Consider the following 24,344-nt stretch of genomic DNA (forward strand, 5'->3'; position numbering starts at 1 on the left):
TTGCACTACAAGTGCATGAGGCATGCAAGGGCTAACCAAACCAGCCAAAAACAAAGTCATGATATGTCAAATGATGGCAAAAAATTTACTGAAATGGAACCAATACATGCTATAAAGACATGCTACTTTGATAAGCCACAAATGGGAATACACTACACATACAAGAAGCAAACACAAGGTGGCCAAACCAGCCATAGAAAGAGCTAATGCACGCCCTAAAAGTCATGAAAAAGTGCCTGAACCAAGCCTTGAAAGTATAAAGATGCATGCTCCTTTGATAAGCCAAAAATGCAAGCAAACAAAACAAGAAGAGAGGAGATCATCCCTCTCTGATTTGAGGCCTCAAAACGACATGCCTACCACTGAAAATCCACTGGATTTCAGTGGCTAAAAGGCCAAGCAAAGACCAACCCAAAGGCCTTAAGGCATAGCACAAAACAAGATTAAACAAGGCCTGCAAGAGGGTAGAAGGCCCTCAACACCAAAAGGGCCTTAAACAAACATACTAAGGACTAAAAAATAGAGCTTTTTGTATATCAATGTTAAGCAAAGAGAAGTATGCAAATATGGCTAAGAGAGTGATCAAAACAAAGCTTAAAGGGGAGAAAAGAGGTTACCCTTAAAGCATTGCAATACTAACAAATTTCTCAGCCAAGAACCAGCTTTTTAACCTCCAAAATGTCCTCCAAGAACCTTAGTTTAATGATGGGGGCATATGGTTAAGAGTTGTGATGCAAAAGTGAAGAACAAAACACTCTTTAGGCACCAAATATAGAGATATAGAGGGAGATATATACTTATGCCTTAGAAAAATTTCAGAACCTCTCCCATGGAGAGGGAGAGCCTCTCTTATAGAAAAACAAAGGTTCAAGCTTCTTGGAGAAGCTAAAACTTGGTTGTAATCCCTCCATACATGTGCACAGAGTATACAGTCTGTGCCCTCTAGCTGGCACAGCTGGCATCCGCAGAGTCTGCCAAAACAGGGGGAGAGGTGCCGATCACTTAAAGTGGTCGGCCTGCCACTTGTAGTGGTCAGCCGGCCACTTCAAGTGGTCTTCTAAAAAAAAAGTGGACAACAAGGGGAATTGGTGGTCTCCACACTGAAAGCAAGCCAATGGTGGGGGGGAAACCAGAAAAGGTGGCCTAAAGACCAAGAAAACCAGTTTCCCGACCAGAAAATCGGCTGGCGGGAAGGAAAGTGGTCTCCAAGGGGAAAAACTGGTCTTCCATCCTCGTATCACCTTCTAAGCAAGGAAAATAAGGTTTGTACCAAAAACAAACCAACACGGATGCAAAACAAGAGTTCGGGAGGCAAAACACGTAGCCCGGAGCCTCGAAACCTAGCTGTTGAGCACCAAAAGTGGTACATGACCACAAAAAGTGTTCTCTCAGACCACAGTGTCCTTCTAGATAGAGGAAACAAGGTGTGGTTCAAAAACCATACCAAAAGGAGAACATTAAGCGGTCCCGAGACAAGGCGCACGTCCGAGGGCTCCAAAAATCAGAAACTAGTCTCCAAACGGGAAAAGCGGTCTACGACCACGAAAAGTGGTCTACGACCACAAAGAGATGGTCTACAAGACCTCTCCCTCCCTCCAGGAAGAGAAACAGAGTTCGGTCCTCTGACCGAGCCGAAGCACAAAAGAGTTTAGAGGCCCAGAGGCAAGGCTCTCAGCCAAAACTCTGAAACTTCTAAATGAGCACAATATGCACCATCACCGAGCGCTCAATCGATGACGTCTGAGTCTTAAGGTCGGTCAAAAATGGGGTGTCTACACATGCCCAATATATCACCAAAATTAATCCTAAATTAACTATTTCATCTCTTTATACCACTAAGGCCTCGTTTGAGAACAGACTAATTTAGTAACTTTTTGACTATTTGGCTAAAATATGAGCTAAAAAAAACTAGTATGTTTGTGATGACTTTTTGATTTTTTACGAAAAGATGTGCAAAAAATAACGAAAAAAGAGAATCTTTAACTTTTTGGTATAGGTTGTTGGTTTTTTGGCTTTTTAAGTAACTTTTTAACTTTTTGGCTAAATGGGCTGGTTCCCAAACGAGGCCTAATTTTTGGAAGGAAAAGAGAGTAGCAGTAGAGGAAAAAAGAAAGCAAGAAAGACGAGTGGTTCGGACGCAAAGAAAACAAGTGGTTCGGACTGCAAGAAGAGGTTCGAACGACGTTGTAGTCTGTGTTACCGGCCAAAACGATTGAACTCATTCTTCTCATTTGCCAAAGGTAAGTGAAAAACTCTTCTTTCTCTCTCTATATTGACAAACATATATATGTATCTCTATCATCTATATCATAATTTATTCTAAATAAACAAAGAATCCGAACACAGTTTTGGTGGTTTTTTTTTTTGGATATTTGGTTATTTTGCGTCCTTGTGTATATTAGGTAATCCATTCATGAGTGAATAGTGTTTTTCCAATTTTAGGGAGCATGGCACCTGTAAACTGCTGATTTTGGTTGAACTTGTCTGGAATACTTGCTTATCAATTTATTGTGAAATAGCTAATCTTCAAGGTTTTATGTGATTCCAAAATTTATTCTGACTTTACATCCATTTAGTATATGTTCATTGAAGTTTGCTTCTTATATATATATATATATATATTGGAATCCCATTTGTATTTTTTGGGATTTGGAGTCATCTTTATTCTATGGGATACTAAATATGAAGGTTTTTTTCTAATTATTCCCAAATCAAAACTTGACTTGGAAATTTTTTACCTGAGACCATAAGTAACTTTTAGGAGGTGTTAACATTTAATCTTGAACAGTACAACTTGGCATTGAGGATGACCTTTGCATCCAGCTTTGAAATACTAGTGGAATTGTTGGATATTTATGTTGTTGATAGTCTTCTGTTTTTATATATATATATATATATATCATTTTCTCATCATTAACCAAATGTAGTTACTGATGTTTGTGGTGGTGGCGGTTCTTAATTGGGTAAATTACACTTACCTCTCATAAAGTTTAGAAAAAAATACAATAAGCCTCCCAAGTTTTGCATAATTTACATCGGATTTGTTTTATGTTTTAATTCACATAACACTTGATCTCTTTTATTTATTTATTTATTTATCAGTAATTCATTAGTCAATATGTATTGAAAACTGATGTCATGTCTTTTGCATTTATTTTAGTTCTTTTAACTTTTATTATACAGTTGTGTGTGAACACTCTCTTTCCTCATAACCACAATGCAACTGCCTTACTAACTGAGTCTCCTCTTTGTATATTTCTACTATGGCTTTAGAAACTGACTTCAGAAACCATTTCAGGCAAATTCCAATTGAGATGAAATCTTTAGGATAAATCAATGCAATTTTAGAAAGAATCAATGAAAGGACATTAATTCAAATCCTGGATTTTCGAATCACACATTCTTCTTTATGAATTTTAAGGATTGTTGTTGCAAAATAGGACAAGAATATTGTAATGAATTATCCAATAATTCATCATATAGGCAAATACAATTTCTATCACAAGATGTAGCAGTGAGTTCAAAAAACAAACATATGAACAGAAGATTAACAGGAAACTGTTTCTAACCTAATCAAAAGAAAATGATGAATACTGATGGAATATTTGACATGAATGACAAAACTATGCTGCAGAATGATTAAGCAATGAGTAACAAAAAAAAATCTTGGACTGAAGAAAGAGGACTCATCTTTGTTCTTTGGTTCTTAACTCTAAATATGAAAATAGGCAATCTAGAGTGATAATATAAGAACTAAAAAAAAAGGCAACTCAAACTAACCATATTTCTAATTTATTAAAACTTTTGATGTGCACCAAGATTTATGACTTGCAAAGTTGGTTTATGGACATATATGCAACTTGGAGTTGGTTAATTTGTTTTTGCTGGTTTTTCAGTCCTTCCATACATAATCTTGGTGACAAGATAAGAGTAGTTACACTAATTTTTATGGAATGAATAATGCTCTCCTTTGCAAAATATTGTATAATTGCTCTTTAACCACAAATCTCATCTAGTTACACACACATGTTATATGTATCTGAATCTAATATATTTATTATCTTGTTTTTGTGTACTTCTAATGATCTAATGAATGATGACAACATTTTGGCCAGAGAAACAGAGTGCATACACATAGTTAGGATTTTTTCTCTTTTATATACTATTAATCATATTATTTAATTTTGATGATATCTAAAATATTATTTGTAACAATTTGGATTTTTTTAATATACATATTTATTTGACACAAAATATTATCTTTTTAAAATATATATATTTGTTAAATATTATTTAAATAAAAATATTTTGGAAAACTTTACTATTCACTTATTGAAAATTTAGGCTGATCACTATTCATTTTTTGACAAAATTAAAATTGATTAATTATATTATTTTGACAAAAATGATTGATTTTGTATTATCTTGACAAATGTGATATTAATAAGTTGTCTTCTTTTAACAAAAGTGATATATCCAAATGTAGTGGTAGGATATATTTAGTTTAAAATCTCTACAACATATACAATATTTTAAAGAGGGCATATATTTTCAGATCCATCATAAATATTATTAAAGAGATTTTTCTGTATGCAAATATTTGATTAGAAAATTATATATATAATGCATATAATACAAATAGAATATATCACGTGCCCTATTAAACTTTTTATACTACATTGATTATATCATATCATACTACACTACATTGATTATATTATATTATAATCAAATAAGAAGAAAAAGATGGAGTTATATATATATATATATATATGTATATATATATATTATAAATAAGATGGAGCAAATCATTTGTTTGTTTGAAAGTTGTGAACTTTATATTAAATTGTCTACAAAAACGGTGACTCCATGTTTGAAAAAAACAAAAAAGGAAAAGAAAAAATTAGTCTTACTTTTATTTTTTTAATTATTAACATTTGCTAATTATTTAAAATTAAGGAGCGTGCTTATGTAAGCCATGACGTCAGGAGCGTGCTTATGTAAGCCATGACGTTCGTAAGGAGCGTCCAACAGGTATATTTTTGTGTATAAATGGAAGTGTTGTGTGTGAAGAAAAATCAAGAACTTGAAGAGAAAATTTTCTTAAGTTCCAAAATTCTGAGTACATTGCATTCTGCTCTTTCACTTTCATATCTAAGTCTAGCATTTGTTCTTACACTTTCATATCTACTCTTTGTGAGAGAATTATTGTAAAAGAGGGTTTAAGTACCACTTATTCTTATTCCATATTTTTGTGAGAGATTTTGTAAGGGTAAGGCATTTATTGTTGAGTGAAACTCAATAGATAAGAGTAAGTCATGTGCCAAATCCACAAGCTTGGTGGTGTATTTATTCAATTGATAGTAAAGAAATTCTCAGGGAGGTTCCTTGGGGAGTGGACGTAGGCTTGGCGTGCCGAACCACTATAAATCGTAGTGTTTGATTTTCTCTCCCTAACTCTCTTACTTTTATATTGATAATTATTATTCTGTTTTTTTTATTTATTAAAATTCTGAATATTGTGTTAATTTTAATATTGTGAAATTTTTAATAACCCAATTCACCCCCTCTTGGGTTGCCTATCTGGGATAACATATACATTTGCACATTCAAACTTTTTTTAAAATTGCATTTTATGAAATTCAGGTTTCTTTGCTGATATTGTTTACATCAATCATTTAATATGTTTGGGTTTTTGCTGATATTGGATTTAATTTGTTTTTAACATAGAAATGATTAGTGGTGTCTCACCTAAGAGGCCAACGGCATCCAACAGAAGACATGCTAAGCAAACATATCCTGGAGCATTGGAAGTGAATGTCTCTGTGGAGGAGGATGACCATGTCAATGTGAGTAACGATTATGTCGACAACGATGTTGGCGTGGAGGATGATAATGTCAATAATGATATTAGTATAGAGGCTGACCTCATGGAAGATGATGTTGAAATTGATGATGACAACACAGAACTAGTTCCGGGTGCTCCAGAGGATCCTTCTTTGCTAATTAGCTTTCGTAACCATATTCCTGCCGTTGTTTGGAAGAAAAAGGTATTTTTTTGAATTTCTTAACAATAAATTAATCATATGTATTATATGCTTCAAATTATTTATATGTTTTATGTGAAATGTAGAAATGAGGACCTCTTAAATGTTTGAATTGTTCTCGAAAGCTTGCCGAGTGGCCATGGATGTCACCAACAGTTGAAAATGATAGGCGGAGACATTTGGTTGAGCAGTCTGGTCTTAGTGCCCTTATTGATCACACATATCGGTATGGCAATAGAGTGGCAATATCTGTCTTCGTGGAAATGTAGCATCTAGAGACAAATTAGTGTGTTTGATTTGAGTTTTTTGGATTAAGTTTTTTAAAAACTGAGTTTTTTTGGTTTTCACATTTTTTTGTTTTTAATGAATATTTTTAAAATTTTAAACATTTTTTTTTTACTTTTTTAGATGCACCTTACTTAAATATATCTAAAAAGTAAAAAAAAAAAGAGTGAAAAAATATTTTAAAAAATTAATAAATACATAAAAATACAAAAAATGTACTGAATTCTCTTTTTTTTTTTTTTATATTTTTGGTATTTAGTGAATTTTTAAAAGGTTTTTTTCACAATTTTTTTACTTTTTAAGTATATTTATGTTAGGTATGTCTAAATTTTTTTTAAAAAAATTGCTTAAAATATTAAAAAAATTCAATAAAAACAAAAAAAAAAACACGGAAAAAAAGAAAGTAGAATTTTTTGAAAAATGTTTTTGGAAAACTCTAACCAAGCAAGTTGAATACATTTCACATGCCAGATGGTGAGATGACTATCACGTTGGATGATGTACAGACCATACTTGGCATTCCAGTCACTAGTAGAGCATTGTCATGTCCTAAGTTAACAAGACATGAGGTTGCTAAACTAGTGAGTTCTACTTTGGAAGTGTCAGTGAATGATGCATTCGCAAAATTAATTCAATCTTGTGGTCAATCCGTGAAGTTGGACTGGTTGAGAATCAGATTTCATGAAGTTAAAGATACAGATGATGCAAATTTCATACAGTACGTAGCTAGAGCTTATTTGCTATATTTATTAGGTTGTACCCTCTTCATTGACAAGAGTGGGACTTAAGTACCCGTTGCTTACTTGTACATGTTGACCGACATTAATGTTGTTAGCTCATATGCATGGAGTGTTGCAGCTTTGGCATTCCTGTATAGACAATTAGGACTTGCTAGTATGGTTGGCGTTAAGCAAATTGTGGGTTACTTGAAGCTATTAGAACCATGAATTTATGAGCAATTTCGTTTAGGAAGGCCTCATCCAAATTTGTTGTATTCTGATGAACAACCTCGTGTCTATTGTTAGAGTCCACAAAAAGATGGAGGTTCTATAAATGACCACTTGCAGACATTATGAGAGTAGCTTGACATGTTACGTGCTAATGAGGTCAGGCGTTTTATAATAGTTTCATATTGTAAAAAAATAAGATTTTATAACTAACATTATGCATTGCCTATTTGTAGGTCGAATGGGATCTATACCATTTATGTAGGACACACCATCCATTTTATGACATTGCATATTATACTGGATGCTTGAAATGCTTTGATATTGTTGAACCCTATCATCCCAATATGGTCTTGCAACAGTTTGGTAGGGTCCAAACCATTCCACTAGCTCTATTATCTCATGTTCGAACTATACGAGGCAGTAAACTAGGACAGTACAAAATCACGTATCAATACCATGACACGATATGGGCGCAATAGAAGAATCATGTGTTCTCCATTAACACTCGCAGTATGCCTATACAGCAAAGCCCATCTGAATGTATACAGGATACCTCCAATGGTATGTTTGTGTTTTGCACTGAATTGTTCAAAATCCTATGCATCACTTTCAGTTTGATGCACGTGTTCAATGCCCCGAGAATGATGTTAATATGGATCCCGAGTGGATAAACGAATTGTGAATTAACTTATTTCACTTTTAAGTGGTTCACCATAAATCAAACAATACCTATGATTTTTATCCAAAAAAAATTTAGTGTAATGATGTTTCTTTCAGTGTTGGTGCTGCAGTCCATAGGCTCGATTGTAATGAGTGTGTCTTGCACCCTGACATGCTATATGAAACCATTGGTAGGATACTGCAAGTTCTTGATGGACAGAGTGTGGGATCTACATCAGCACGTACAGAGCATCAAGTTTACTATCGTAAACGTCATAGGATGGATCGTACATGAGGATTGGGATCTAGCATTTTTTGGTGTCATAGTTATGTAAATGTGTTGATCGTACATAAGAGTTAGGATCTAGTTTTTGTGAATGTCTAACCCGTACAAAGTTTGGGATATACTTCTGTGTTGACCGTACATAAGAGTTGAGATTTAGTTTTTGTTTGATAGTATAGTTTTTGTGAATGTCTAACCCGTACGGAGTTTGGGATATACTTTTGTGTTGATCGTACATGAAAGTTGGGATCCATTTTGTTTTTGATGGCATAGTTTTTGTGAATGTCTAGCCTGTACATAGTTTGGACATACTTTCTTCTAATGACATAGTTTTTGTGGATGTCTTGGATCAATGGTAAACTGGATGTTTGGTTAGACAAGTAATGGAGTGTTATATTTTTGTATGAATTTTAAACAATTTCATATCTATTTTGTATTCAATAATTATATTATGATTTTAATGAAAAATCATTTTGGTGACATATGGATTTGTTATTGTTAGTAATCCATTGCAACAATATTAAAGTGTTTTGGAGTGATATGGTGCCATTTACTGGAAGTAACATTGTTGCGTTTAGTAAATGTATCGATTTTGAATTGACCATGACTGCGACCTCGACCCTTACCTCGTGTGTTAGTCTTGAGTTCAGGTTTCACGAAAAATGTATTGTCTGGATTAATTAACTCCCTTAACTTTTTCATAAGGATCACTTGTTGCGTCTCATCAATCATTTGGAATTTCTCAACAAAAAAATCTGTCTCTGTTTTGCAATCCAACCCCACAAAAGCACTTTCTGAAACTAGAAGCACATCTAACTTCCTCCAATGAGAATTTACGCATGAGAGAGGAATCGGTTGACCTTGTTGAAAATACTCAGCTATCTCATGTGCACATGTCAACCCATGTGTACGTCGCGAAATGCAGCCATATGCAGCAACATCTATTTCCACACTATTCAATCTCTTTGACTCTACCAATATTTTGTCCAAACTACAAATTGAAATAAAACCACGTAACTTAGTGAACTCAATGAGTGTGTAATTGTGTTGGACTATAATCAAATTCCGCTGAAATGAGGCTTTAATGTTTGCATGCTATAACTCTAACAAGTTGTGTATTTTGGTCCAAGATCTCTCAAAACTGCCTTGATGCAACTTGCCTCTTCAATTTAGCATGAGAACTCTTCGTCCTACAAGTATGTATATTTTGGTATTTAATATAAAAATCAAAAAATTATAATAATTCATAAATGTAATAAGCATAATTTACCTGTTTGTAGTGATATTTCCGAAATGCATAGTACAGTTTGTCCAAGTTGCAATAAATTTTTCTTTGTATGGCTCTATCCAATTGGTAGTAACATACTTAATAGCTTTAGGATACATACTAAATTCGGTCTTGAGATTGGAAAATTGTTGATTGAATTCTATTTCTGTTCTAACCAATACCAAAGTACTCCAACTATGCATGAACTTATTTCATTTCTTTTTCGTCTTAAAAACTTTCTTGCACTTCATCAAAATATTCTTGTTAATATGCCATCTACATAAAATATTAGTGGCCATAGGTAGAACTTTTGAGATGGCTTTCATCAAAGCCAACTCTCTATCTGTAATAATGACTTTTGGAAAAGCAGTCTTCTTCATAATAGTACGCAATACACCTAAACCCCATATATAGTTGTTGTCATGACCCAAACTCACCAATATAGGTTTAGCATCGTAACCGACTAGTAATCTTGAGATTACCGAAGGCCTCTAAACGGATTAACAAAAGTTAAGAGGCTTGCAGAAACAAATATCAAAATATATTTTCCACAGAGCTGTATAGATATACATGGGACAAAAAAAAATTAAAACTTAATTTGCATAGTTATGACGTCATCCACACGTCACCATATATACATATAGATAACCAAAAGACATGTTCAGACTTAACAAAGAAATACAAAAAGGTCTTAAACATTGTTCACAAAAACTTGACCACTTCAAAACGGGAACCTCATCGAGAGGCACAGTGGTTGGTTGACTGAACGGGCCTCCAGGCTATTAGCACTAAACCTGGTCACGCGTTTGATCACCTATATACATAAATAATATAGTGAGCTAGAGCCTAGTGAATAATAACGGAGTAAAAGGGTTTTAATAAACGATGTCCATAACAGATTCAGAATTCAAAATTCAAATTCAGAAACAAAGTCATATTCATAATCATAATCATATTCATCTTCACATTCAGAATTCATATATGATTATACATGGTACATCCATTAGCGTTAACAAATCTAATGACCCATAATTATGTGGGACGTAGTTCCAATGACTCATGTGCACAGAGACGTTCATAGCTGATGACTCATAAAGAAACTTGATGACCCATAAAATGACGTAAAATATCACATGATACTAAAGATGCCACGAATAAATATCAGAAATTCGGATAATCATTCATTTAATTATAAGATAGCATTTCAGAAAACAGATAATATCATTTCATTCAGAAAATACTTAAAGTTATAGCTTTACAGAGTTATTACTCATAGCTCCAAAGGCAGAAAAGTTAGAATAGATGGATCAGACAATCTATGGCGCGTGACCTACACAAACACATAGTGGACACACATTGAAACACACGCTCGAAAGATACTTAATTCATTTATATTCTATCTTGGTGTGTTTCTAATCTTTATCTTCATTATTATGTCTTAATTAAGGCTTAGGAATGTCTAAGATGCAATGGGATGCCAAAACGTGATTTAAAACACTTAGTTAATTTGTTGAAAACATGGTCTTTGCTCGAGCGCAACTTTGGTCGCTCAAGCAGTCTGCAAAACTCTGCAAAATTTCTAAGTGCTCGAATTTTACACTCGAGCTAAAAGTTAAAAATAAGGGTGGTTGCTCAAGCATAGGTTTTGCCGCTCGAGCCAACCCTCAAACTCTGCAAAAGTACTGCAAGCTCGTATTCGTTGCCCAAGCACAGACTCTAAAGCTCGAACGAAGCTTGCGAATTCTGGAATTTTCAGATTGCACTTCCAGCTTCAAAACTCAAATTCAAAGCGTCAAAACACATCATTTGGGCCCAAAACTTGAGAAAACATATCTAAACTTGTAATACATCAAGAATTAAAGACCATTTCACAAAATCAAGGCCCAAAAACATGCCAATTGTTTACAATCAAACTTGAAACTTGGAAAACATTACATACATGAGTTGATATGAACTTCAACCTTCAAAAACATGATCAAATGAAGTAAAATGATGGAAAACATGATGAATTCCCAAAACTAAATTAGAATTAGTACATGCATGAGAGAATTCTTTAGAAAACATGCTCAAAATGCAATGAATTGCACATGCATGCATGGTTTACTCTTCTTTCTTAACTCAATTCATGTCTTTAACCTCTAAATTCTCTTGAATCCATGCATTAGTTGACTCAATCACGTAATTGAAGGCTTGAAGTCTTACCTTAGGTGTTCAGTTGGACTCTAGATGACTAGTTCTTAGAGTTTCCATGCTAATTCTTCCAGAGTTCTCTCAATTCCCTACAATTTCCTTTCTTAAGCTTGAATTCACTCTCTTCCTCTCCTCTCCTTCTACACGTTTGAAGCTCAAAAAAAATAAGGAAAGGAAGTCTTGGGCTTGGTAGTGGCCTTATATATGCTATTTAGTGGAGCTTAATTAAGTTTGACTTAAGACTAATCAATTGGTTTTAATTTATTCTAATTATTTGACTTCGAATCGAATTTCAATTAAACCTACCATAAATTTCTAAAAATTCCAAAGAACACATAAATCGAGTAAATTTTGTGATCGGATGTCGATAAGGCTTTCAATTTGTATACTGAAACGAAAATTCAGACAGATCTTTTTATGTCAAACACATATAAGCACAAATAACACAATACATAGGCAATTAATTTAGAATTTCCTCTTAATTACTTATTAGGCATTCTTAATCATGGTTTAGTGACTAATCACGGTTCGAAGTTGATACAGTTATCCCCTCGTTCATGACCAAGATAAGCAAAAGCAACTGAAGATGTCAAGTCCGTTGATGTTACCCCATCAATCTCTAAAAGAGGGAGTCAATACCTATTAGTCTTGTATGTGCAATCCATAATCAACACATGTGAAAATGCACGAAATAACTCCAAACTAACCGGGTGTGACCAAAATAAGTTAGTCATCATCTCTCTATCATTACATCGATGCCACTCAACATAATTATAAATCAACAATTACCCTAATAGTTGTTGCATCTGTGATCTTCCAGCCCTTTGAACTACTCGATGTCGATGACGTGTGTTGTAGATTGTCTTCATTGTTGTCGCATTGAAGGCATCCCTTTGTTTCAATGTAACCAATATCTCTTTTGGTCGCACCATACTCTTTAGCATGTTACTAGTAAGGTTGTTTCTTCCTTAGATAATCTGTCAACAAACGAGTGCCCTTCAAGATGTTCAACAGGCCGATGATTGTACACGCCGCATAAGACATGCAACATCCACTACATCATTTGTAGGTAATTTTCCTTCCTTAATAGAAATGGATATCCACACTTTTTAGAACCTGTCAACCTTAATCGTTCCCCCTTGATCTTCCTGTTGTCTCTATAGTAACCACTTCTTTCACAAGTAAGTGTAAGTCTTGATTTTCTACCATTACCTCTCGCATTTGATGTCTTTATAACAATGACATATCCAGTCTTCTTCCCAACGTCAGAAGCCCATTTAATTAATTCTTGACGATTACCAAAAATCTAAACATAATAAATACATTTATACGTCAAATTATTAATAAAACTCAATACAAATTAAAAATAAGAAAAAATTGTATTCATAAAAACACTTAACAAACCTCGTCTGTAATGAATTCATGACTTGAGTCCACTAATAATGCAGTACTTGCGCTGTTGCAATGAGTATAAGTATAATCCTTATAATCCTTCCAAGCAAAAAGATAAATATATATGTATATATATATGAAACTGAAAATACATGGTAATGAGTAACCGAACAAATTTAAAAAATTCGGCCTTAGGTTATCGGAAATGTATCTTTTATTCGGCAGTTGGTTACCAAACTTATATTTTTTTGTTCGATTTCAAAACACTGAACAAAAGTCGAAGTACATTCTAGAAAATCAAAACAAAAACCTACCAAACAAATAAAAAACTCATAATTTCACCTTTTTTATGGTTCTTCACCACCGTTTCCATATCCATTGCTTTTTTTGATGATGAAAATACTATGATTCTCACTTTTTGAAAAGAGATGTGTAAGAGGAAAGAAAAATTGAGAAAGGAAATAGAAGAGTAGAGATTGAAGACCAAAGGATGTAAGAAGATAATAAAATATATTTAATTTTAGTGTTTTGTCTTTAAAAGTAATTTCACACATGGATAATTTGTGTTTTTTAAGAACTCATGCATGTTATGTTCTTGCATTGTTCTTTATGTTTACATTAAAATTTGTGTTCAATTGTCACACTTTTGGGCTTGATTTTATAAAATGATCTTTAAAACATGCTGTATTATGAGTTTCTAAGTGTTTTCTAGGAAATTGGCCCAAGAGGATGAGTTTTGGCATGTTGGACTCTTGGTTTGAGCTTTGGGAGCAAATCTGGAAAACCCAGATTTTGGCTTCCACACTCGAGCAACCACCTTTGTGTTCAGAGCTCCGTTCGAGCGACGAAATACTGGCTCGAGCATAAATTGCAAGCTCTCAGGTTTTTGCGTGTGCAGACGCACGCTCGAGCAACGATACCTACGCTCGAGCGAGCATCGAGCGGAGAATTTCAGCATTCAGTACTTTTCATATTTTTCCAGACCGCTCGAGCGAGGGAGTCTACGCTCGAGCAGCCTCTCTGTTTCGGTAAGCTCGCTCGAGCAGGAAAAGCCACGCTCGAGCGAGACCCCTGTTTTCAGCAAATTTTGAAAAAGTTGTTAAGTGCATTTTTGCATCCTCATTCCATTCTAGGCATTCGTACGACATGTTTAAGGCATCTTAATGAGGATAAGGTTATAGAACCACACCAAGTCAAGATAGGGGCTAAGTTATCAATCCAGAATGTATAATCTAGTGTGTGTTCGTTCTGCAACTGTGTAGGGTTGGCACCCGAGGACGCTGATTAGCCTGCCTATAGCTCAGTAATCTGTGAGTAACAATGTTGTAAAGATATATTCAACTATAATTATTTTCTGAACGATCGACGGTACTGCTTTCTGAAGTGACATTGTTTACTGAATGAATGTTTGTCCTATTTTATGAACTGTACTCGTGGCATCCATAGCAATTTACTGTTACTATCACTGTTACTACCACTGTACTGTTACTGTTATTGCTACTATTACAGAGATCGCTATTAGTTCCAATGTTTGGAACCAATATTGTTTACTGTTTCGATGGCCATCAACTGACTGTTCAGTCTATTAAGACCTGCTGTACTGTTCTGCTATTGGATGTACCACGTATGATCGCTATGATTTCTGAATGACTGATATGGCATGAAATATGAGCCACTGATTGAATAACTGATCTACTGACGCAAATGATTGTTTTAATTACTGAAATGACATTCATTCTTAACCCCTTTACACAGTTGTTATTCATTGGGCTTTAGCTCACTGTTTATATATGTATGTAGGTGGTCAGGCACCGGACCGAAGCTAGGAGCGTTGAGTTAAGCCCATGTTTTGTCCAGCTAACCATTGTGCCTCACTTCGAGGTTCCGAGTCTGCTCAAGCCAAGGCTATTTTTGGGGTGTTTCAGATTCACCATTTTGTCTCTGTTATGCATCGACTGTTTAAGACTTGACTGTACAGTTATAGTGAGGGGATTAGGTCCCTAACCTAGATGTTATGTGTATCTGATATGTATATATATTTATGGTTATGAATGTGGTTTTGTCCAGAAAAGTCTTTTCCGTCTCAGGTTTCCACAGCTCATTGGACATCTTTTATTTACTGTTTGGCTTCTGCCAGCCCCTTATTCTGTATTACTGTCTTTACTGTTAAGTAGGCCTTTGGTAATCACGGATTACTGGCCGGTTACGATACTAAACCCATAGAGGCGGGTTTGGGTCGTGACACTCGCCAAAAACTACAAGGAGTTGAAGAAATTCTTATGTAGGTCTTACAATTTCGGGGTCAAATGCATGAACACATTGCTCAATCACTGCTTGTTTCTCAAAGAGGTCTCTGTCAATTGCTTCCGTGGCGACAACAACGGCAATGCCAGCGATGACAAGAAGTGGAATGGCCAAGAATGGTGCGACTGGAGGTGGTATTGTCTGCGACGAGGAGGGAAAATGAGTGGCGGTTGATGGTCGACGGGCGGTGGTGGGCAAGGGTTAGGGTTACCGTTTGTTGGGAAAGATAAGAATAATTTAATATTATTTGAAAGTTAGTGATGTGTATTGGGACAAAATCAAAGGCTCCGTTTGGTTTAGTTTCTAAAAAGAGTTTTGAAAATTGAAAAAATTGTTTGGTTATCAGTTTTGAAACTAATTTTTAAGTTGTATATTTTGAAAGTAATTTTTAGAAATTTACAAATTAAAAACTTATTTGATTACAAGTTTTCAAAACTAGTTTTCGAAAAGAGCTTTTTGGGCCTTGTTTGTTTGTTTTTTTGATCTCGTAATCAAAACCTTTTATAATATTATAAGCAATTTTGTTTACTTCTTTTACATACATAATCTAAATGTACTTTTTATTTTTTTTTTCAAAAAAATTTTATTCTTTTATTTTTTATGTTTTCAAAAGAAATATTGTTTATTTTTGAAAAAATATTCTTTACTTTATTTTGTAGTTTTATAAAAATAAATTTTATTTAAATTTTTTTACAAAATTATTTAAATTTTTATTAATTTTGTTAAATTTTTATTTAAAACATATTTAAAATTTTTATTTTAAATATTGTATTTTAATTTTTAAATATTTTTTAAAAATCTTTTTAAATATTTATTTTATTTTAAATTATACAAAAAAATATTTAATTTTTTAAAATTTTGGATTGCCCATATATATTTAAATCATAACAAATTATTTGGCCCATACTAAAAAAAATAACAAAATACTTTTTCAACAAAATAAAAATAAAAATAAAAATAAAAATAAAAATAAAAGTAATTTGAAAGAACAAAATAAAATAATTAATTTTTTTTTTTTTAACATAACATCAAATCGTACAAAAGAGTTGAAATATAAGTTTCTGAAAAGAGTTTTGAAAATTGAAAACTTATTTGGTTATCAGTTTTGAAAATTCATAACCAAACAGATTTTGGATTTTTGGTTGTCAAATTGCGATTCAAAAGCTAAACCAAACGATACCAAAAATTTTAATTTGTGTGTGATGTGAACTAAGCAAATTGTGTGTATTGAGACAAGTAATGGTGTGTAAATAGAATTTCCCATTTGATAATTATAAACTAGGGGATTACATCTATATAACTTGTATTTGGTATAAAGACTATGTTAGTAGTAAGATTATAGGGCAAATTACACAAATAGTCCCTATAGTTTGGGACTTGTGTCACTTTGATCCCTGACTTTTCAATTGTGACACATTTGATCATGAATTTTGAATCTTGTTCCAAATAAAGACAATTGAATATATAATTAGATTTTTCAAGGGTAAAATTGTCAATTTGATAAAAGATAAACTAATTTGACAAAAATAAATGTCAAACAAATATTTTTGAATTTTTAAAAATTATTTCTACTACTAAAAATAAAATTATGTAAAATTGATAAATCTTTTAGACATTTATTTATTTTTTTTACCAAATTAATTTTTATTATGTGTTTGGGTGATGATCATGTAAAATTAATTTAAAAAAATTAATCATGTAATTTTTATTAATTTTACATAATTTTATCATTAGTGGATAAAAATAATTTTAAAAAAATTAAAAATATTTTTTTGATATTTATTTTTGTCAAATTAGTTTATATTTTATCAAATTGACGATTTTACCCTTGAAAAATCTAATGATATTTTCAATTGTTCTTATTTGGAACAAAATTCAAAATTTAGGATCAAATGTGTCACAATTGAAAAGTCAGGGATCAAAGTGACACAAGTCCCAAACTATAGGGACTATTAGTGTAATTAACCCAAGATTATAAGACATACCAAATCTCACTCACTTTAATACCTAAGTGCACTCTCCATAATCGCTTAAGTAATTGCCCCGAGATCTGTGTTAGTTTAGGTTTAACAATTGCTCTTTTATAGAAATAAAAACATAATGAATGAAATTATTTGGTGAAAATAATAAATTATTGATTTGAATTTTTTTTTCTCATTTTTGTCCCACATCCAATAGACTACCGTGAGCGCCAACAGTGGTGATGGTGATATGAATAGATAGACATATTAGGTCGACTAATAAGTGGCATGTAGACAAATAAATAAGATAACACGTAGGTAAACATGTCAACAAATAAGTAACACTTGGATAGATAGATGGATTACAGGTGACGTGGACAAATAGTTAGACAGTGGATAGATGGATGGATATATAGATATAAGTAATTTTGTCTGTTTGATCACAAAAGAATAGAGCTTAAAACTACGGGGCTTCAGGCTATAAGTCAATTTCTAAATCTTTTGGTCCATTAAGCCCAAGTTCTAATATCTTTGGGCTAAATGAATACAATTTGTCCAAAAGAACAACTATCTATTAAAATCAATCTATCTGTTTGAAATCAACCTATTTGTCTATTTGTTAAATATCACATATTTCTCTAACTCACCACCACCACCTACTACTGCCAATCACCGTCGCTAGCTGACAATGGCGATGACTTTTCTGACAACCTTTTCTAACTTGTTCTTATTACCAAATAAATAATGCCTTATATCTCTTTTAGGATGGATTTTTCATTAATTTTCTCTAAAACTACTACCTCAAATTTTTTGAAATTAGACTTATAGCCTAGTGTCCATAAAATTAGAGGTTTGGAATTTTATTTTATTTTATTTTTTATATGACTCTTGGGTGAGACAAAAAAGAAAGGATAGTAGAGACAATATTTCAATTAAGTGGTAATGTGTGATTTTCTTTAAAAAAAAAAAAAATTGGGGGGGGGGGGGGGGGTTAATGATGATGTTGAGTTGTTTACCTATCATTTCTATTAAATTAAAGGAAATTGAATATAATATTACCTTTAATTTTGGGATTATTTCCATTAAAAATTTAAATGTAAATTATTTATAGTCTTTTTAGTGATATGATATTTTTTGAGTTTACTTTAAACACATTTGTTATAAATTGTTCCAGTAATTTCTAGTATTTACTATGTTAAAATAGCATATGTAGAAATTAATAGTTGGCCTAGTAAATAAGATTCACTCATACCAGAATTGTGTTCAAATCTTATATTAAATTCTATTCATATATTAAATTCTTTCTCCTACCGAAAAGAAAACTTCCATTCATATATTAAATTCATATGAAAAATTTCACAAAAATGATGTGTGAATATTATTATTGTAAATAAACTCATCTTTAATGATATTTTGTTTTGAAATAAAAAATTCATGATGAACCACATCATTATGAACTATTCATGAACTTTTTATTTGTATAATATTACTCTTTCGAAAATAAATAAGAAACATAGGCATTCCAATAATTGAGTATTTTTTGTACCTTTTCGTTCTTTTTTTTTTGAGGGGTCAATTGATAGAAGAGTAATCACAAATATAAAAAATATTTATATCATCAAATAGACTACTAGTCACAATAACTAGAAAATTAAGAAAGCATAACACAATTAATATACTAAGCCCACCAAACTCAAGTCTAGTAACTAAAATAAACCATCACCACAACACAACCCCCGCAATGGAGAAGAAATAAACAATCACCACGAAGGATATCAAAATTGAACCCGAAATCTCACATTACAATAAGTGTTATACAACCATTAGGCCAAATACCTTATTTTATTTTTCTATTCATTGTATTTTTCTTTTCATCTACCTAGATAGGTCAGCATTAATGAAAAAATGACAAAATACAAATTCTTCCATTGTATTATGGAGGAGGATCTCTTCCAATCTGGATTTTAAATTGGAAGACATTGTTTGAACTCGTGGGACCCATCATGGGTCCTAATTTAATGATCCGAATAGTTCACTTTATCAGGTACTTTGTGTATTTTATCCACACAAAAAATTAGGCCGATCCGATAACTATAATTTGTTCAATTTATCGTGTTTTTAACCAGGAAAAATTTGTATTTTTAAAAATAAATCATATATTTTTTGGGTTAAAAACACGATAATTAAACAAGTTACAATTATTTAATTGATCTAATTTTTTTGTGTAGATGAAATATGTAAAGTATCCGACAACATGAACAATTCGGATAATCGAAACGAAACCCATAATGGGCGCTACGAGCCCAAACAATACTCTCCAGTCTAAATTCCGGACTGGAGGGAATCCTCCTCCAAAATTAATTGGCAGTGAGCTTGTCCATAGATAAATTTCAATATATATTGTGTGTTAGTTTGGTATTTCTAATTTGGGTAAATTATAAATACACTTTTTGAGATTTGTTTAAAGTATAAATTGTCTCTTGTGATTTGAAAAATTACAATTATCCCCTTGTCAAAAAAATTTATTTTACATAATTAATTAAAAAATAAAATTCATAATTATTTTTCTATACAATAATAAAATTACTTAAATTATTAACTGAAACATATTTCTAACATCATTAAAAACTATTAATTGATTTGATGATTTATTAATAAAATGGACAATTTATTATGAAATTAGAAACCTTAGGAGGCGAAATGTAATTTTCAGAACCATAGGGAACCATTCGTATTTTAATCAAATCTCGAGAGTGTATTTGTAATTTACCCTTTTAGTTTCAATTTTATCAAATTTTCTTTTTAATTTTTCATATTATATGAATTTAGCTTAATTGATGAAACCTATTAAAAATTTAGACAAAAATCAAAATCATTTCAAAATGGACATTAATCCCTCAATCACTTCGAAGAGAATAAATAAATTTTTAGCCATTGATTTTAGTTCAATTTCTAAATGAAGGTTATCCAATTAGTAAAATTAATATAATGTAAACATTTTAAAAATAAAATTAATACAATAAGAATTACAAACATTAATAAAATTATAATATCTCAAATCGAGTCTAATTGAGTAATAGATTGTTTAAATTTAGTTTGATAAACAAGCTTAAAATCAAGTTTAAATTTAGTTTACTTACATGACAAATTGATTTCGAACAAATTTCTAACAAGTTGAATACAAATTAAGTTCAAGTGGCTTGATTTTTGTATGGTACATATAAATTAATTGAACTAAATAGTAGGCTATTCAAATTTAATTTAAAAAATAATGAACTTATAATTATATTTAAATTTAATTTATTTATATAATGAATCAATCTAATTTTTTTTTTTTAACAATCCTAATATGAGTCGAGATACTGAAAGAGCATCCAGTCTATCAATACTAAGTCAGTTGTCAACTGGGCCAAAGAAACACAAGAAATGGGAAATCTGCATTGACTTGCAAGAAAGCCCATTACAGATTTAGGCCTACCAGAAAATTTTTCCCATTAGAGACCACAACCACAATAGTAATTCTTTAATAAATAAATAATAGAAATTAATGAAACTGATCTCTCCTATGATTATGGAAACATTATAATTTATGGGACTTACGTATAAATTTTAATAGTTAAATTTATTATCTAATAAGTTTTGTGATAATTTTATCAAATACTATTAAAAACGTCATTAATTGGTAATTTTCAACGGCAATTTAAAATTTTTGTCACAAAAAATATCACTAATTATAAGTTTTAGTGACAATTTAAAATATTAAATTGACACAAAAAATGTCACTAATTTTTAATTTTCAGCGACAGTTTGAAAAATTCGTAATAGAAAAACGTCACTAATTGTAAATTTTAGTAAAAATTTATAAAACTGTGACAAAAAAGTCGCTAATTGTTAATTTTTAACAACATATGCAAAAAACGTCACAAAAAATTATTTTTAGCGATGATTTTACTATAACTAATTTTTGATAGAACTAATAAGAATTAAGTCAAATTATTCGGATTTATTGGTAATTTATCTTATAATTTAACAAAAATATGGTAAAAAAGTAATTTAACTGTGTGAAAACTATGTTATTAGTTATAATTTTCGCAAACCAGGAAAAATAATAATGGTGTAAAATACAAATACATATTATGAGATTTGCTTAAACTGTAGATTATTTCTTGTGGTTTGAAAAATTAGAAATATCTTATTGTCATAATTTTTTAATTAACAAAATTAATTGAAAAAACAAAATTTCTAACTGCTCTCCTAAACAATAAATTACTTGAATTCTTAATTGAAATAAATTTATGACATTATTAAAAATTGTTAATTAACTTGATGATTTATTAATAAAATAGGTCACTTGTTATGAAATTAGAAACTTCAGAGAGTAAGTTGTAATTTCAAGAACCACATAAAACAATTCATATTTTAAGTAAACCTCAAAAGGCATGTTTGCAAATTACCCTAATAATGATTGAATTACTCTGACGTTTCTCTTTCAAATAGAATATAATAAATTTTACAAATTTAATATAATTACATCAACGTCTCTTTTTATAAGCGTAAAGTAAATAAGGCTAATACATGCATAGATAATCAATGATAAAATATATATTTTAATATAAAAATAATTATAACCTTATTTTTTATATATAACTAATGGATAAATGATGGTAACGAGACAAAAATTCATATAAATTTAAATTTTAAGAAAATACGTTATAATTATATTAAATTTGTAAAATTTACTTTCTTTTTTTCAAAAAAAAATGAGAGAATGTTAGTGTAATTTATAAGAGTATACACAGATCGGATTGGTCCGATTTTAAAATAAATCAGGAATCGAATCATTTTTTACGGTTTTAGAAAATTTAAAACCGTAACCGAACCATTAACCTATGGAACCGGACCAGAACCAGATCATAGAAACCGGTTCGGTTCGGATCAATTTATGATTCTATAAATGTTATACAACAATAATATGATATATATATTTTATATTAATAAATAAATTAAAAATAATTAGTTTGGAAAAATTGGTTAGAGTTTATCAATTTTACAATGACGATTACTGTTCAAATATTATAAAAAACATTTTAATTTTTAAATTTTTTTATATAAAAACATAAAAAATAATAAATAAATATATTACGGTTTGGAGCCGTAACTAAAGTCTTACAATCGGAACCAAACCGATTTAAATAATTTCACAATTTTTAAAACTAGAACCACAACTAGAAAAAATAATCAATAAATATATCACAATTCAGAACCATAACCAAAATCTTGAAATCGAAAAATGGACCGATTTGAATGGTTCCCCAATTTTCACAACCAAAACCATAATTAAAAAAACAGACCAATCTGACAATTTGAACCAAATTGGATCCGTTTACCGTTCCACTAGTTATGATGATAACAATAGTAAAGGCCCCGATCTCCCGCTAATATGGGCCGGTTGGATTGGGCCTGCAAGAGAACATTGTGCTCACAAGCCCAACCTAATGACTGCACTAGGAACTTGAGTACTCAAATGGTTGTATCTCTAAATTTTTAAAGGAAAGATTGAGGTTCAAACTTACAGAGAAATGTCCAACGTGTAATTGTGGGCAGGGGTGTGTGGGGTGTAGGTCTATGTGATTTGGAAGAAAAATTTGGAAGAAAAATAAAAATGGTACAGCGGGTGGCGGATTGATAAAAGTAGCATTAGAATTTATTATTTTTTTTAATAAAAAACCGGTGGTTTGGCTGGCAAATAATGACGAATTTACCTTGGCGATTTGGACAGATTAGCAGTTTATAAAAAATATAATTCAAATTACATAACTTGAATAAAAGAGTAAAAAAATCTAATTCATAAATGAACTAAAATAGTCAAAATTAAAATATTCATCTAATATAACATTAAAAAAAATAATATTCAAGAATAAGAATAGAGTCTACCCCAAATATGTAATTCCCAAATCCAAGAAATGGATACAGGGTTGCACTTCTATGTCTACCCCATTGATTTCATTCTTTATTCTTTCTGAAGTTCTATTGTGAAGCATATTATATATTAAAATCATGCTTCATGTGCAGAAACACTTGATAAAAAGGTATAACAATATATACAAATATGTATACAAATATGTATACATATATATGCAGAACTTCAAAGAAAAAGAAACACCAAATAAAGATAAAGAGAGATGGAACAGAGCATACCAAAGAAATGTGCAGCTGTCTGTGAAGAAGTAAAGATGAGCATTAGGCATAAGTATCAAATTCTTTAAAAATGGTATGCATCTGATTACCATCGATAAAATCTGAAACAAAGTCATGCATATCAAACTTTAGAGAGAGCACAGAGAGAGAGAGAGAAAAGAGCAGAGCGAAACAGAGCAGAGAGAGTAGACCGAGAGAGAGAGCAGAGAGAGAGAGGGGTATGTACTGACGATGAGGAGACCAGCAGCGGTGAGCGGAGAACAGCAACGGCGAGTGAAGAGCAACGACGATTAGCGATGATGTTTGGGTGTTTGGGTGTGAATGAGAGCAGCGGCAAATCAGCGATAATGTGTGAATGAGATGAGATGTTTTGGGCGTCAGTTAGGGCTAATTAAAGAAGTATTGTGTGTGAGAAAGTATATTTACATTTGCTGCCATGTGTTTGCATTGTATATACAGCAGCAGACTTTGAAATATTGATAGGCGGGTCGAGTCGGTTGTTTACGCGGGTTGGCAATTTTCAAACCGCCACCCGTGCCAACCCGCCATTCTTGGAAGTCCCACCGGCCCAACCCGTCTGCCAGAGTTGAAAAAATGTGCGGTTCGGAGCGGTTTTAACAGTTTTGGCGGTATTGTGGATAGCCCTAATTGTGGGATATGACTAAGGGTGTGCACGGTGCGGTTCGAGCAGTTTAAGAGTAAAATTATAAATCAAATGATGGGTTAGCGAATTGACAAATTACAGTTTAGGTGGTTTTGGTGGATTGACAGATTGAAGAATATTCTAACTAATTATCATACATTTGT

The 24,344-nt window shown here is 31.7% G+C and overlaps 1 protein-coding gene across 1 annotated transcript; it reads right to left on the minus strand.

Annotated features, from left to right (window-relative positions):
• Window positions 1–10,011: 10,011 nt before the first annotated feature.
• LOC114293034 (uncharacterized) lies at window positions 10,012–23,884 on the minus strand. The gene is made up of 5 exons (XM_082907677.1): window positions 23,764–23,884; window positions 23,538–23,638; window positions 13,087–13,138; window positions 12,472–12,988; window positions 10,012–10,306 (listed from the first exon to the last, which is right to left on the minus strand). Exons 2-4 carry the CDS (start codon window positions 23,627–23,629, stop codon window positions 12,737–12,739), a joined length of 396 nt encoding a protein of 131 aa, XP_082763803.1. The 5' UTR covers window positions 23,630–23,638; window positions 23,764–23,884; the 3' UTR covers window positions 10,012–10,306; window positions 12,472–12,736.
• Window positions 23,885–24,344: the final 460 nt, after the last annotated feature.

This window comes from Camellia sinensis, chromosome 15 (genome assembly GCF_055761805.1).
Source record: "Camellia sinensis isolate YWXY chromosome 15, ASM5576180v1, whole genome shotgun sequence".
Lineage (NCBI taxonomy): Eukaryota > Viridiplantae > Streptophyta > Magnoliopsida > Ericales > Theaceae > Camellia > Camellia sinensis.

Bases quoted from the DNA above. Each gene is read 5' to 3' on its own strand.
- LOC114293034 (XM_082907677.1), bottom strand. From the start codon at position 23,629: ATGGTAATCAGATGCATACCATTTTTAAAGAATTTGATACTTATGCCT. The intron at 13,139-23,537 runs GTATGCTCTGTT...TCATTGCAACAG, and splicing joins GACAGCTGCACATTTCTTTG to CGCAAGTACTGCATTATTAG. The intron at 12,989-13,086 runs GTTTGTTAAGTG...TATTATGTTTAG, and splicing joins ATGAATTCATTACAGACGAG to ATTTTTGGTAATCGTCAAGA.